Raw genomic sequence first — 16,331 nt, 5'->3', positions numbered from 1 at the left:
TTTATTTGCTTGCTTGTTTGTTTTAGTTTTTCAAGACAGGGTTTCTCTGTGTCATGGAACTCACTCTATAGACCAGGCTAGCCTCAAACTCAGAGCTCTACCTGCCTCTGCCTCCCGAGTGCTGGGATTAAAGGTGTGCACCACTGCTGCCCAGCTGTGTTATACCATCTCAGAAGTCAATTCTCACCACTGTTTTCTATTAAACTTCTAAAAATTACTAAAGACGTGCACTGAATTTAAAATATATGCATATTTAGATTGTGTAAGTAATTAACACCGATAAAGTAAATACTAAAACGTTACCAGAAAGTGCGGCAAACATGAGGGCTGTGTACCCATGCTCGTGCTGATGGCAGTTGACGTCAGCTCCGTGTCGCAGAAGTAATTTGCACATGTCAAGTTTTCCCTTATAGGCTGCATGCATTAAAGGAGTCATTCCATTCTTTAACAGAAAGGGGAAATACATTAGTTATGGACATTTCCATTTTTATAACTTATACACACAAAAATTAATAAAATCATGTTTAAAAATTTACAAAGTATTATTTCCTCTCTTAGATCTTACCTCAACTTCTGAGGAGAAAAAAAAAAACCACATTTTTTAAAAACAGATGAGCAAATAGAAAAGATAGGTTTAACCTCATAGACCATCAAACAAATAGAGCAAAGGTCAGAACCTAGACTGCCTAAGGTCCTTGTCTCGCCAACACGTGTGTCTCCTTAAGACACAAATGAACAAACAGGTATGCAAACAAAAGAAAACTAAAGATGAGAACCACACATTCAAGGCCTGCCTATGCTATAGCTAGGTAATTTAGTGAGACCCAATCCTAAAATAAAAATCTAAAACAGGGTTTAGAATGTAGCTTTGTGGTACAGTACTTGACTAACATGTGCAAGGCCCTAGGTCAACTTCCAGTACCAAACCAAAAGCAAGAATTCTGAAACCATCTGAACACTTAGATAAAGGAAACCTGAATGAGATGCAGTGGGTTCAGAATACACAATTATAAAGCTATTCAGTGGGTGAATACGGAGACAATGAGATGGCTCACTGGGGAAAAGTGCTTGCCACTACACCTGGCTTCATCAGTGTGATCACCAGGACTCAGTAGGAGAGAACCAACTTAAAAGCTGTTCTTTGAGCACATGTGCCCCCCCCCCACACACATACAGATATACACACAAACAAATAAGATGAAGATTTTAAAAAATTTTAGAGGGGATAAAGAGATGGCTCAGAGGTTAAGATTGCTAGCTGCTTCAGAGCATCTGAGCACACATCAGATACTCAAAACTGCTGAACTCTAGATACAGGAGGTGCAGTGCTTCCTTCTGACCTCTGTACACACACATATGCACACACACACACACACACATAAAAATAAATTTAAAAATCTTAATAAATACATCTATGTGTAGTGAATTATCAATTCTCAGATTACTGCCTTTGAGAAAAAGCAGATATGAGATATATTTACTGCTGTGACATCATATCTTAAAACCAAGATCCCCAAATCACACACATATTTAATTACACTATGATTTGATTACATATGATTACAAACATACTTGGCGATATTTAAGCTAGACTGAGTTGGTTAGCCTCCACATCTGTTTGTCTTTACCTAATGAAGTAATAATATTACAGCATATACACAGTTCTGTTATATCTCATATATGACCCCTTCATGTCCGAAGGAAGGCATTTTCTCTTAGAGATTTTCAGTTTAGTATATCTTTTTTTAAAAAAAAAATCTTGTAGTAACTTGTCTTCATCTTTCTCTTGGATAAGGACCACCCAAGAATGAATGACCTTTTGTATCTATAATGTTGCTGTTCGCAGCTTTTCTTGATAGGCCTGGTACAGTCCTGGGCACAGGGCTGCTGTGTTGAAGGTCTGACAATAGCCCTTAGCCTTACCTATCTGGAAGAGTTAAGCTACACATTTTTATTGCTATACTGTATTTGATTTGTTCCTGATAACTTCAGTTTGAAATTTATAATTAATAGGATATAGGATATACCATTCTATGGTTTTAAGTGACATTGTTTCAAAAATATAATCTAAAACAAAATTTACAAATTAAATAAAGCTTCAACATTTAATAAAAATATATAAGCAAAACTAGTTTGCTTGATTCATTTTATCTCAAAGAATTTTCTTTCAATGAAAAATACTGATATGTGACTTTAATCCTAGCAAAGGCAGAGGCAGAAAATTCTCTTATGAGTTTCACACCAGCCAGGGCTACATAGTGAGAACCTGTTTCAAAAAAAAGGAAAATTTCTTTCTGTTAATGAAATCGTAATATGACTTTATGGTGTGTGGTTTCAGTTTGAGATGGGTACTAGGACGGTTCAGCTCACAATCATAAACATTCTAGCACTAAATAAATGTAGTTCATTCATTGTTTTGATCATCCATTCTTGAGATGTCTTTAAGCAAGCAATTCCTTCAGTAGGTAATTTTAGCTTTTTATCAATTCTGTTAGATTTCTTGTCTTGCACTCAACAGGAAAGATTCTCCTTTCCCTCCCATGTCCCACTGCCTTTTCTTTCTACTTTGCCTTAAACCACCATCTTAGAGGGATGCTGACAACAGAATGGAGGCTGGGTCCTCTCGGGTGATTGTGTTAGTGGTTAATTAGTGGGAGTCATCAAAACTTCTTGGGACTAAGAAGAGGAAAATAAGGAGACTATACAATATAAGGTCTCTATTAATTGGGTGTTTACACAGTGAATATTTGTCCTGGGTTTGATCTTCTGTAGTAAAACAACAATAACTCGTACATATGTGCACCTGTATATGTGTACATGTGTGTGTACACACACATATACATGTACATGTGGATTTAAGTCATGAAGCTAAGCACGGAGCCATGAGAGGGGGAAGGTCCTTGAGGAAGAGGAGGGGGTAATAAAATATGTGAAAAAAAAATACTGGGAGTAAAAGAAGAGGAGAAAGACTAGGGTAAGATGATCAACCAAAACAAATGATGTTTAAAATGTTGAACGGAAACCAAATGTTTTATATGCAAATTAAAAAAAACACATAACAGCAGCCCTTCTTAAAGAGAGAGACTTCATGTAGGTTTCTATCTTTTCTGTTCTGTCCAGAACAGGAAGGCAATCCAGGAACCCTACCCTATAATGTGAGTTCATCCACAGAGAACAATACTGAAACCATGAAAGTTCATCTGCTGAGAATAATATTGAAACTGTACCACCATCTTGCCTTTAAAACAGAACCTCTCAATACAATGTGACAATCCGAAAAACCCAAAGAAGATGTGTAAAACCTTATATCTTATGCTGCAAATGGTGCTGTTCTTCTGCTTGGCTGTTAAGTCACTTCTGCCCATCTCCACTCCAGCCTCTCTTTATTTCCCATTCCTTCTCATTTTTAAAGTGTCATCTGTTGGGTTGTGGTGTGAGTGGGTCCTGTTGAGTTGATGTATGTTTCCCACCTCTGTCTCGCCATATGGCTAGGGCCTCTCATGGGGACAGAGGCGCTCAGGGCAGTTGCTCTCTTGGCTTGGGTGGCTGAGTTGATGGTCTCCATGAATGGGAACGCAGAGAGTTCTTAGATGAAGACCTGCTCCACTGTTCCCCATGGCAGGTCCCAAAGAAAAAAAATAGTCCATAGTTTTAAGACATTTATTGTCATGGTGGAAAAGAGATGAACCACTATACCCTGGTATTTTCAAGGCAGGCCTGAGGTTAAATACTTTTTGCAAGGAGGGTCTGGGAAAGAATGTTTAACTGACTGTGTCCTTTGGCCTTTAGGTATCTCATTAACACGGAGATCTGTCTTGAGGCTCAGCGGCCTGCAGTCACGCCCTCTAAGGGTCTAATGGGTGTGGTCCTACGTGACTGGACGACCTCTCTCTATGGAGGTCTTTGACCTTGTGTCAGGAGCCCAGAGTCTGGGAGTATGGGGAAATGCTTGCCATCCTTAGGATCACCTGGGGGTCTCCGGGGATTTCGAGCCAGTGCTCGACTAGAAACCTTGCTGTCCTTTCAAGGTCCTACAGTCATCTCTCTCTGTCTTTATTCTCTTGTTCTTTCTCTCTTAGCAGAAGCTACCTTAGCAAGATTGGATTTTAGGGGACTAGACCAGGAAAGCCTCTTTCCAAAAGCATAAAGAGAACTTTATGCTAGGTGTGTGGACCAGCTGTCTGTCACGCCCACATGGGATGTGTGCTTTGCTGGTATCATTATCCCAGGCTATTAGAATCCAAGAAAAGGGCCGGGCTGTAGTGGCGCACGCCTTTAATCCCAGCACTTGAGAGGCAGAGGCAGGTGGATTTCTGAGGCCAGCCTGGTCTACAGAGTGAGTTCCAGGAGAGCCAGGGCTATATAAAGAAGCCCTGTCTCAAAAAACCAAAACCAAAACCATAAACAAAACAAACAAACAAATAAACAAACAAACAAACAAAAAACCAGAATCCAAGAAAAGTTAAACTAGATCTTTGAAGCTCTGGATGTCCTTCCTACTATCTTGTCTCTTAATTCCACTTTGTATCACTCAAATGTGGGACAGTCCAAAGGGGAATTATGAATTCCCAAGGCAATGATTACCATGTATTATGCTGGTTCTACTCTTTCACTTCATGACTCATAAAAAAACCAGAAGTAATATTAACACACTACTACAGTGTGAGATAAAAGCTTCTTCATGAGCCTTTCTAGTTGTTTTCCTAGTACATCACTGTAAAACAATAATGACAACCCTCAAGAACAGGAGACGAATAACTCAAAACAGAACAGTTAGAACAGAACAGAACAAAACAAAACAGAATAGTATAACTTACATAATCTATTAGTATATCAAGGCAATATTTTCACATTTTGTAAAATATGATAAAGGCCAGCTCCAGGGCAGCCAGTGCTGCATAACAAGACCTTGTCTCAAAACCAAAATCAAACAAAAACCAACAACAAAAATTATTTGAAGGCAAACACCTTTAATTACATAACTGTATCCCAGAGCTTGAGAAACAAAAACAGGAGGACCAACAATTCAAAGGGTATCCTAGACTACATAGAATTAAGACCCTATCTCATAAGCAACAATAAAAAAAAAAGAAAGTAAAGAAGGAAGGTAAAAGAAAAAAGAAAGGAAAGAAAGAAAAAAGGAAAGAAAGAAAAAGATGAAGACGGGAAGGGAAAGGGAAGAAGAGGAGTCCTATAATTTGAGCTTAATCTGTGCTTATTTGGTTGCTCATAAGATCAACCAAATTTTCATTGTCTCTAATCTTGGTTTAAGTAGCATAACCTTAGTATAACAAAGGCTACAAAACAACTTCCATTGAAAAAATTTTATATTATCCATTTTGGAGTGTGTATACATGGTGTGTGTGTGTGTGTGCGTGTGCGTGTGTTCAGATGTGTGCAGATGCAAGTGTGCTTGCCTATGTAGAAGCCAGTTGATGTCAAGTGTCTTACTCTATTGCTTCCCACCTTATTTTTAAGCAGAGTCTCTTCATGAACTCTGGTGTTCACTGTCTTGGCTAGCCTGCCTGCTGGCCAGTGAGATCCAGAGTAGAATCAATCCCCTGATTCTACCACCCCCTTCCTGCACCCATGCTGGGATTACAGGTGTGGACCGCCATGGCTGGTTTTCACATCTGCACTGGCAATCTGAATTCAGATCCTCAGGCTCGCATGACAAGCATTTGACCTGCTGAGAAATGTCCCCAATGTCTAGGTTACTCATTCTCTCAGGAAGTAAAATGATATATTAGCTTTACCTCATCCAAGCAGTTGACGTGAACATTCTTACTAGACAGCAGTGTTCCAGCTTCTTGGACGGTACCTTTAAAAGAAAAGAAGAAAAGTAGTGAAATGTAAGGTCGTCTCTGTTGGGAATTGGTTCTAATGCTATCTTAATTCAGCTCCCAAAGCTGTTGCTCCAGACCTGAGGGTCCCTGCTCCACCACCCTCAGCTAGCTTTGAATGGTAATAAAGAACTTCCGTACAGCCAATGGCTGGGCAGGGAGATGGAGACTTTTAGATTGCAAGGCAAGAGACTGAGGGATAGAGAAAGGAGAGGAGAATCGTCGTGACTCAGAGGCAGAGAGATCAGATCTGAGAGCTGCAAGAGAGAAATCATCCAGCAATGTAGGTGGGAAGGGAAAGCAGCCCTATTAGGGGGGTGGGGGGCACCTGACCTGAAGGTAACAGCACAGCAAAGATAAAATATAAATTTAGAATGTATTAAGCCAGGAATACCAGAGGGGAGTGTTTGCTAGCCTAGGGGAAGTTTAGAAGTACCTAGCTATTGATCTAGTCAAGGTATTTCAAAAACTAGCTGGCGTGTGTGTGTGTGTGTGTGTGTGTGTGTGTGTGTATGCCTGGGCACGCGTGCGTCTTTCATTCATGAATCCAGAACTCTTGGGTGGGTGCATGAACACAAGCATACAACCCGCAGGAGCCAGAGTGGATGAACTAATTCGCTGTTACACATCTCTCCTAGAAATGGGGAGAAGTCTACTGATAAGGCAGTAAACTTTAAAGGGCTATCTGAAAAGCCAAGACTAGCTAGGCTGGGTTCTAAGACATAGAGCACACAGTCACAAGCATTCCTCCAGAGAAACAGTTTTATACAAACTAGCATAATTCCATCTTATTTTTACTTCCATTGACCTTAAATTATATTACCTTGGCCCCATTTTCCTTTTGGCAGTCATACCATAACCATTCGGCATAGGCGTTAATGCCAAAATAAATCCTAAAAGCCATCTAATCCAAATCACCATCCCAAACGGACAATCTCATCTGTGTAATGCTTGGAATTCAGGATGCAGTCAGTATCCTATCATTTATCAGCCCTGGGTCTTGTAACTGTTGGCATGTTTTAACCAAATGCTTGGTTTGTAAACTGATAGGTAAGACATACCTACAAAGTCTGGTAGTACGGAAAAGTACTCTCTGGTCAGTATTCAGTCTCTTGTGCTATGAGGGATCGCATTACAATTGAAAACTCAGTTCTCTGCAAAATTTGGAAGTGAGCTGCAAGTGGGTCAGGTTTGTGTGTGCAACATGACAGAAACCGGCTGAAGAAAAGAAGGTCAGTATTATCACCATTAGTTCACAACAGCCACAGGTTCTGCCAAACAACTTCTGGCTTGATTAGGAAGCAAACAATGAAAGTGAATGTCCTCAGAGTACCAGGAAGATAGATATGCCTCAAAACAAGATAAGAAACCTGAGAGAGAGGAAAAGTGGAGGGCAGACTTAAAGACGAGCATGTTCCTTTCACCCAATAGGATTTGAAGGAAAGTCCCTCAAAGCCTTCTCCCACCAGTGCAGGAGAAGCAATGATGTCGATGCCACTGGGTGTGTTGGGAAAATGTCAACAGAATGATCTACAGGCCCCTGCATCTATAAATACTGTGGGGTTTTTTTCTTTCTGCCAGTGAACTCCCTGTGAGGGGCATTGGTATCATTGGCTAAGTGGCTAAGGAAAAGGGGGAATTTCCTGTAGCACATGCCAGCCAGTCTGGCGTAACTGGGGAGTTCCAGGCACAGGACAGACCCTATCTCAAAAGAGGGAGACAATGTTTCTGATAATGACACCTAAGTCTGTCCTCTGACCTCCACCCAAATGAACACACACCTATATACCTACAATTACATACAGCTACACTTATACAGACACACACTGACATACACACAGGCACACACACAACGGGGAAGCTTTGGAGTATATAAGCAACTTCTACTTTCAACTTCAGCCATACTTCTGGCTTCTTATCAGGGCCTTTCTCAAACAACCTCAAGAAAATTTGGGAACAAAAAGTCCTTCATCCCATTTGTACTTGGAGAAGATGCTTCAGTAGAACCACATTCTCCACTGAGAGAGCTCATGGAAGTCATTTCCTTTCTGGCCAGAAGATGTTTATGGAGTCAAAGAAAAGTACAGAGACGGTGAGCAGATCAAAGCCTGCCACATGTTAAGGACAGGATGGGAATTACATTCATAAACATTTGGAGTGCATTAGAGAACAAGCCGTTAATTCTATGAAATGTTTTCCCAGAGGCCAACACCCTAAAAAGAAGGTTCTGGGCATGCTGTAAACCATAGGGTAGGGGATGTTTTCTCCTGCTTAGCTCTTACTTAGTAGTCCTAAGACTTTGTCTATGACACCAGAGGTACAGACAATCCCCTACCCCTGCCACCATACACACACATCAAGCCATTCTCCAGCAGACATCAATGAGATGTCTTCCTCAGGTCTGACAACTCATAGGACTCACGTTAACACCTACCTACCTCACATTTACCCATTAATTATAATGGGTAATTATAATGGGCACAGATCAGCAGTTCTCAACTGTGGGTCATGATCTGTTTGGGGGTCAGGGGGCAGGGTCAGACGATATCAGATATCCCGAATATCAGATATTTACATTATGAGTCATAGCAGTAGCAAAAGTTAGGCTATGGAGCAGCAACAAAAATAAATCTATGTCTCATCTCAATAAAAAATTAATATGCAAAATGAATAAGTAAATAAATTTATGGTTGGGATGACCACAACATGAGGAACTGTGTTAAAGGGTCACAGCTCTAAACAAACTCAGGGTGTTTAGTCTGCTCAGAAAGACTCTTACACACTAAGGTATTCGTGTAGCCCACAGTGTCTTCATTTTCAAAGAAAAATATACAGATATAAATTGCTATCATCACATATAAAACTTTAAAATATTTATAAGCAGATGATTAGAGGCTGGAAAGGCAATCCATTAGTTAAGAGTCCACACTGCTCTGGCAAAGGTCTGGAATTCACTTCCCATCACCCATTGGATCCACATGGCTCCCAGCCAACTATAACTTCAGCCTCCAGCGATCTGATACCCTCTGGCCTCCAAGAGTACCTGCATTTTCCAACAAAAATACACATACTCATAAAATCTTTTAAATGTATTTAAAGGTAGATATAGTTTAATAATATGATAATAACATAAAAACAAATATATTTATTGTTATATATTACATTATAATATATGTAATATATTGCATATATTATAAAAATAAATATAAAATATTAAAAATAAAAATAATAAAATAAAAATATTTTTAAATCTTTTCCCCTTTTTTTATTGGATATTTTATGTATTTTCATTTCAAATATTATCCTCTTTCCCTGTTACCCCTCCAGGAGCCCCCTCTCCCATGCCCCCTCCCCCTGCCTCTATGAGGGTACTCCCCCTCCCAACCACCCAATCCCACCTCACCGCCCTGGCATTACCCTACACTGGGGAATCGAGTCTTCTCAGGACCAAGGGCTTCTCCTCCTACTGATGCCAGACAATGCCATCCTCTGTTACATATGCGGCTGGAGCCATGGGTCCCTCCATGTATACTCTTGAGTTGGTGGTTTCGTCCTGGAAAGCTCTAGGGGGGTCTCGTTGGTTGATATTGTTGTTCTTCCTATGGGGTTGCAATTCCCTTCAGTTCCCTCAGTCCTTTCTCTAACTCCTCCATTGGGGACCCTGTGCTAAATCCAACGGTTGGCTGCAAGCATCTGCCTCCGTATTTGTCTGGCAGAGTCTCTCAGGAGACAGCTATATCAGGCTCCTGTCAGCATGCACTTCTTGGCATCCATCATAGTGTCTGGGTTTGTTGTCTCTATATGGCATGGATCCCCAGGTGGGGCAGTCTCTGGATGGTCTTTCCGTCAGTCTCTGCTCCACACTTTGTTCCTGTATTTCCCTTAGACAGGAGCCCTTCTGGGTTAAGAACTGGGAGATGAGTGAGTGGCCTCATCCCCAAACAGAGGCCTTGCCTAACCTCTGGATATGGTCTCTACAGGTTCTCTCTCCTCTTTGTTGGGCATTTCAGCTAATCTCATCCCTTTTGGGTCCTGGGAGCCTCTTGCTTTCCTGGCATCTGGGACTTGCTGGTGGCTAACCCTAGTTCCCCATCCCCCATTGCTATACACCTCTGTTCAAATTCCTGACCCTCTGTATATCATCCTAATCTCCTCTCACACCTGATCCTGCTCCATTTCCCCCCTCCCCCACCTCTCTTTCTCCCAAGTCCCCCCACCCATCCACTCTCGACCCCATGTGAGTATTTGGCTCCCCCTTCTAAGAAGGACTGAAGCGTCCACATTTTGGTCTTCCTTCTTCTTGAGCTTCATATGGTCTGTGAATTGTATCTTGGGTATTCCGAGCTTTGGGGCTAATATCCACTTATCATACCATGTGTGTTCTTTTGTAACTTGTTTGCCTCACTCATAATATTTTCTAGTTCCATCCATTTGCCTAAGAATTTCATGAAGTCATTGTTTTTAATAGCTGAGTAGTACTCTACTGTGTAAATGTACAACATTTTCTGTATTTTTTAAATCTTTTAAAAAATCTACTATATCTACTATAACTTGTGTTTTAAAATAGTAGATTTCTGCAAGGTTTCTAGAAGTTCTCACACTCCAGTTTCTTTCTCTATGAAGAGGAGATATTTGCCAAAAACACAGGCAGCAGAAGGTACTAGCTTACCTGGTCCTTGCAACAATGCTGGGGTAGGGACTACTATACCATTTCCCACCAGAGACCCTAACACAGAAAAAGTAACTTGCCAAAGTCCACACCACACGGAAATGGAGGTGGCAGTGTTTAAACTAGACTGACATGGTATCCTACTTAGCTTTCTATTGCTCAGATAAAAGAACATGCCGAAAAGCAACTTGGGGCGGATGTAACACTCCATCATGCAGGAAGTCATCTGGGCAGGAACTCCAGGCTGGTACCTGGAGGTAGGAACTAAAAGAGAGACCATGGAGGGGTGCTGCTCACTGGCTTGCTCCCCGTGGCTCAGCCTGCTTTCTTAAAGAATCCAGGACCAACTGTCCACCTGTGGCACTGTCCCAGGTAGGCAGGGGTCTCTCTTATCAAGCACTGATCCAGAAGATGCTATCACAGACTTGCCTTCAAGTAACTTATTGGAGATATTTTTTCAGTCGAGGCTTCTTTTCCTAGATGACTCTAGCTTGTGTCAAATTCACACACACACACACACACACACATACACACACACACACACACACACACGCACAACCTCTGACACATAGTTAATGACCATTCCACGATACTTCATACTACAATTCAGATAAAACAAAACAAACAAACACCCAACTTTAAGCTGTTCTAGATTAAGTGAATGAGGACATGCCAAATGTCCTCAAAACGGCATTTCAATGTTATCTCATCTTCTCCTGTCTCCCAGTATTTTCTGAGAGCAATAAAGGCTCAAACACCAGGATAAGACAAGAATGGATCACTAAGTAAATTCACCTTGTATCTTTATTCACAGGCTTGGGGGGATTAAACCAATGAAAACCAGCACCTGTGCATTCACAAACTGTGAGCATGAGGTGACCGAAGAAACACAAGTGATAAGCACACTTAGTCTGTTTGATACAACTTTAGAATGAGTCCTGTGTACATGTCCAAGTACATCCAAGAACCCATACCTCCCCTTTCACACACACATTTTTTTTTTCCAGCTGTCCAACTGGTTTTCACTTTCCAGTGAACGTGTGATAGTTCTGGCCTGGTTAAAACCAGGATTCCCGTTTCCTGGTGGATTATGCATTGAAATCTGTCCTCTCTTAATTTTGATTGGTACAATAGCCATGCAGCTGGGACTCCTGTCACTAAACTAAATCCTAGACCTACTAAAGAGAGAGAGAAACTAACCTAGAGACAAGACAGAAAGCCAGAACTCATTGACGGCCATGCAGTTCACAAAATAAAAATCCAACTCAGAGCTCTGAGATTTCCAGCAAATATCGATTACCCTGAGAATCTAGTCATGACTGATTTTGAAGTGAGATCAGTTCCTAGTCGCCTGTTGAGTTTAAAGCCGACATTGTTTACTCATACTCTTTAGACACACGGACATTCATCTGTGGTTCTAGATGAGTTTGGCTAAGTAGAAAACTGTAAACCCAGGAGCTCTGTTTAAAATGTCCAGCTTCTCTGTCATTCTAGGGCATATGTTTAACTTTTTTAATTTAAAGCATCCACATTAGTCATGCCCACAGGCCCCGCATCCTCATCTCAGCAAAGTGACAGTGCACGTGGTCACGCTGATGTCACCTGCCAGGTAACGGGAATGCAGCCCGGAACTCATCTGGGACATCCACACTCAGTGACTGGAGGGGGAAAACATGGCTTTTGGTTAGCTTCCCTCCTACAGGCTGCACAGAGGAGGTGGGACTCGAATCCACAAAGTGGAAAGGAAAGCACCAAGGAGCTCAACAAGATGGCTTGAAGTCTAACATCTGACCAAGGTCAGTCACGTCTTGCCCATGTCCTCGCCTTCCTGTGGGTTCCTGCGCCGGCTTGGGCTACAGGAAGCCAGCCACAGAAGGCCTGGATGCGGAAAGCTCACGGAGGAACGTGCAGACCGAGTTCTGTGCCCTTATAAAGAACCCCTGTTGCTGAAAGCTCCCTCCACCCGCAGCAGGGGCGGGGATCTGCAAGGATCCAGATCCTTAGGCCTCCGGAAGTCGAAAGGGCCCTTTATACACCCGCCTAAGAGCCTAGAACAACCAGGCCACTGTGGTCTCGACTGATTACGGTCAAAACATTCAAGAAGCTGGCAAGCATGCACACACATACACAGGCGCCCAGGGCCGCGTGTGACAGTCTAAGATATGTAGTGACAGTCGGTCGATTTCCAAAAAGCTGATTTAGAGGTCTAAGGTCGGCAACCTAGATCTGATCGCAGTGCTCTGCCTCCATCTCCCCGCCCCTGCAATCAGTCCCCAGCCAGAGACAGAAAGGCTTTTTCCGGAATGCAAGTTGCCCAAGGTCCTCCGGGCCTGAGGCGCGCTCCAGGCTCCTCAACGCCCTGCGACCAGGTGTGCAGCGCCCAGATACCAGCCCTGCACCCGTACCTTTCCCGATCACTTCCAGCAGTTCCTTTTCCTCCTGGGTCAGCTCGCCTTTCTTTATGTGACCCATGGTTCCCGCCAGCTTGACGCTTATTCTATTTCTTTGGAGAGGCTTCTAAAAACGAGAGACTTGTGTGCGTCGTGGAAGACCGCCACAGCAAGGCGACCCAAGGCTGAAGCAGCAGCCCAGTGAAGTGGCACACTCTCCAGGATCTCGCGGCTGGGGGCTGGCGGGTGCGGCGAGCTTGAGCGAGCCGGGCTGGCGCTCTCCACAAGTCCCGCCCCCGCGCCTCATTGGTCCGGACGGGAGGAGGAGCTGCAAGAGGCAGCAAGAGACTCCAATTGGAGCAACCTACGAGGTCCAAACCAAAGGAAGAAATTCTGAAGGAGGGTTCAATGCATCTTCTAGGTTTCCTATCCTCATGGTAGTCTATTAAGGGACACAGGGACACAGGTTCCCTTGAGTTCTACGCATAGAACTTCTCTGCCTGGTAGTGACTTTGGTAGGCACCTGCGGAGGCATTGGGATGCAGCTAGACCCGCTGCACTGCCCCTAAGAGTGTCGCTGTTCCGACGAGGGGCGGGGATGGGGCGGGGCCGGCGCGGGAGGCGGAGCTACGCCGGGTTCCGTGTGTCTGTGTCAATGTGTCTGTCCTTCACTCCTCCATTGTCTGCCTCAGCCGCCGCTGCCGCCACTGCTGCTGCAGGATCCGCCGCAGCCACCAGTCTCGCGCGTCGTCGCTCCCTCCTTGGACAGGTAAGAGGTGGCCAGGTGGGGCGGCACGAGCCTGAGGGTTGAGGGAGCCGCTACTGTCTCCGAGCCAAGGGCTCCCACTGGGCTGGAGCTGGCGTGGAGGAAGCATGTGCCACCTGGGGCGGTTGCCTTCCTCTTCGTAGGGGAGCTCCCTCGCCGCGCCATCATCCATGCACATACCGTGTATAAGTGACTCTCGAGCAAGTCCTAGATCTCGCTACATTTGGCTGCCCCAAGAGCTCCGGGGACCGCGGGCGGGCCGTGAGCTGGCCACGCGGTGAAAGTGGCGGGTGCACATGGTCTCGTGCGTGGCGATCCCCGGGGAGGCCCGCTACCGGGAGGTGAGGGGAACACCCCATGATCAGCGAGATTGGGAGAGGCTCGGAGAAGGTAATTTTCTTTTTGCAAACCTCGTTCTCCCCACTACTTGTCTGTCATCTCTTGGCCTCTGTGGAAGCCATGGAACCTGGACCTGTGGTGTTCGTTAAGCATATTTAGAAGCGATTTATTTAGAAGCGTTGGGGTGTGGGGTCTTTTTGCTCTGAAAGAGTTGCCTGTCTTTATAACTCAGGTTTGGGGATTTATGGAACTAGGGAGGGGAGGCCGGAGAGGGCGGGGATTAAATTGGTGTTGCTGTCTATATATAGCCTTAGATTAGCTTCTTAATCCAGCCTTCATTCAACTCCGGTTTGGATCCTGAAGCGTCCACCGTAGGTAGATAAGGGGTAAATAAAGTGTGTACCTTTCTGTGCCTCCGATGCAAGGTACACTTACGAAAATATGCAATCATTCCTCCAAGGTGCCTATCTGTCGCGTTCTACAGCGTCAATCACTGCTTCTTCAAAAATGACTGTTTAGTTTTACTGTTGTTTCTCGACAGACAAGTATTGATGATTCTGCGAAGACACAATTGTGCTAGGGAGAAATACTTGAATAATTATGTAGGTGGTTTTTATTAAGTATCCGCGGGACCACTCTTTCATTCCACGGTGCCAAAAATGATGTGAGATGCCTTTTCCCCTGGCCCTCTACTTCATTTTGCTCAAAGCGTGTACTAGCACTTCAGAGACCCAGGGATGATGGTCCTTGTCTCTTGTCTTTAACCAAAATCTTTTCTAAACTCCTGCTTACCCATCCCCCTACAGCACAGACAGACAGAGCTTCAGCTTGGGGAGGGAGGAGTAGATTCTCACATGAAAATGGTTGGTAATTATTCATCTCAATGCATAACAAAGAAACTTTTGTTTGCTGATGCTTTAAAGATGATGTAGCTGTTCAAACAAGCAGTGGGGCTTACGAGAGTGACCAGTGTTGTGTAACACGTAATGCTACTGCCACTGCAATTAATGTGCCAGAGGTAGCCACAGACCTAAGAAAACGCCTGAGAGTAACCTCACCATGTGACTACACATCATTTCAACAGATGCAGAGACAGAATTGGGTACTTAACTGCCAGGATTTCCATCTCTTGTGCCAAATCTGGGCCATGGTTACTTGAAGGTCACACCTGTTTGTCTCACTGGGATCGTCAGTCCCTTGTCCTATAGAAACATTGGGTTGTGTTTTAAGCACCTGGTGGGTATTCAGTCTTCTGAGTGCGTGGCTTTAATTTAGAGGTGACAATATTTAAGGACAAAGGAAGACATCCTCCTAGAAGTGCAAGTAAATCTTATGTTCAGTTTGAATTTTGGGACCAGATACCTAGTGGAGAGTGTTCAGAAGGGTTTCAATCCTAGCATAAATATTTAATGTCAAAGTTAGATGAGTTAATGAGCTTATTGAAATGTGTTCTCATTAAAAAACAAAAAAACTATTGATAATGAAATAACTATTCATTTTGACTATCTAATCTGTCCCAGATATTCTGCCAGATGCTGTGCATAGGATTATTTTAACCATTGTTACTATAGACCAGGAATTAGCCAGTATTATCTTCACTTATGAAAATATGAACAGAAACTAAAGGAAGTTAATTTGCCCACAACCCCACAGTTGGGAAGTATGGAATCTGGAATTAGATCCTTTCCGATTTGTCTGTAAAAACCTGGTATGGTATGGTGGTACACACCTTTAATCTCAGCATTCTGGAAGCAAAGGCAAGCAAATCTTTCCAGGCTAGACAGGGTTATGTTACATAGTAAAACCCTGTCTCAGAGATTAAAAATAAAATAAATTAAAACACACCCAAACTGAATGGGGGTAGGGGGAAGAAATAAAAAGGAAGAACATGACTATTTCTATCTGTTGAAAGTCCAACGTGGACATGACCCACAGCCATGTAAGAAGAGGACAGAGAAGGGAACCAGGTACATCAGCCAAGAGGGCAAAAGTTAAAAGAAACAGGTAACCAACATGGCTGGATTATATAGGGAAGAGCCTCTGAGGGAAGGGCAGCCCAGCCCTTGTGTGGAGAGTTCATGTAGATGGCAGGGTATACCAGTCAAACCCTGTAGCTGGGTAAGGACTGAGGGATGATGGGAGAACCTGGCCACTAGGTTGGCCTTGGTATGTCAAATAAGCACTTCAGCCATTTGTCCCAGAGTTCGAGACTTAACACAAACCTTTACTCTTGGTGCTAAGTGGGCATCCTACTGCCTAGCTATTTCAAAGATGTTTATGTGATTCAGCATGCCATAGGTACAAGCCTCCATCCCAGCTCTTTG

The 16,331-nt window shown here is 43.5% G+C and overlaps 2 protein-coding genes across 2 annotated transcripts in view; one reads left to right on the top strand and one right to left on the bottom strand.

The window, feature by feature from the left end:
* The window catches only part of Ankmy2 (ankyrin repeat and MYND domain containing 2), a 41,643-nt gene extending 28,431 nt beyond the window's left edge, over nucleotides 1-13,212 (bottom strand). Inside the window, exons 1-3 of the mRNA XM_028768790.1 lie at nucleotides 12,918-13,212; nucleotides 5,757-5,821; nucleotides 304-442 (exon numbers count right to left, since the gene is read on the bottom strand). Coding sequence (XP_028624623.1) covers nucleotides 304-442; nucleotides 5,757-5,821; nucleotides 12,918-12,984 — 271 coding nt within the window. The 5' untranslated portion in view covers nucleotides 12,985-13,212. The remainder of the gene's footprint in view (nucleotides 1-303; nucleotides 443-5,756; nucleotides 5,822-12,917) is intronic.
* A 307-nt stretch (nucleotides 13,213-13,519) lies between these two features.
* The window catches only part of Bzw2 (basic leucine zipper and W2 domains 2), a 57,919-nt gene continuing 55,107 nt past the window's right edge, over nucleotides 13,520-16,331 (top strand). The window contains exon 1 of the mRNA XM_028768886.1: nucleotides 13,520-13,671. The gene's annotated coding sequence lies outside the window, so the exon portion shown is untranslated. The remainder of the gene's footprint in view (nucleotides 13,672-16,331) is intronic.

Source organism: Grammomys surdaster, unplaced genomic scaffold (genome assembly GCF_004785775.1).
Source record: "Grammomys surdaster isolate TR1022 unplaced genomic scaffold, NIH_TR_1.0 188, whole genome shotgun sequence".
Classification (NCBI taxonomy): Eukaryota; Metazoa; Chordata; class Mammalia; order Rodentia; family Muridae; genus Grammomys; species Grammomys surdaster.
The sequence above is the reverse complement of the archived record's forward strand: the minus strand, read 5'-3'. Positions and strand labels throughout refer to the sequence as shown.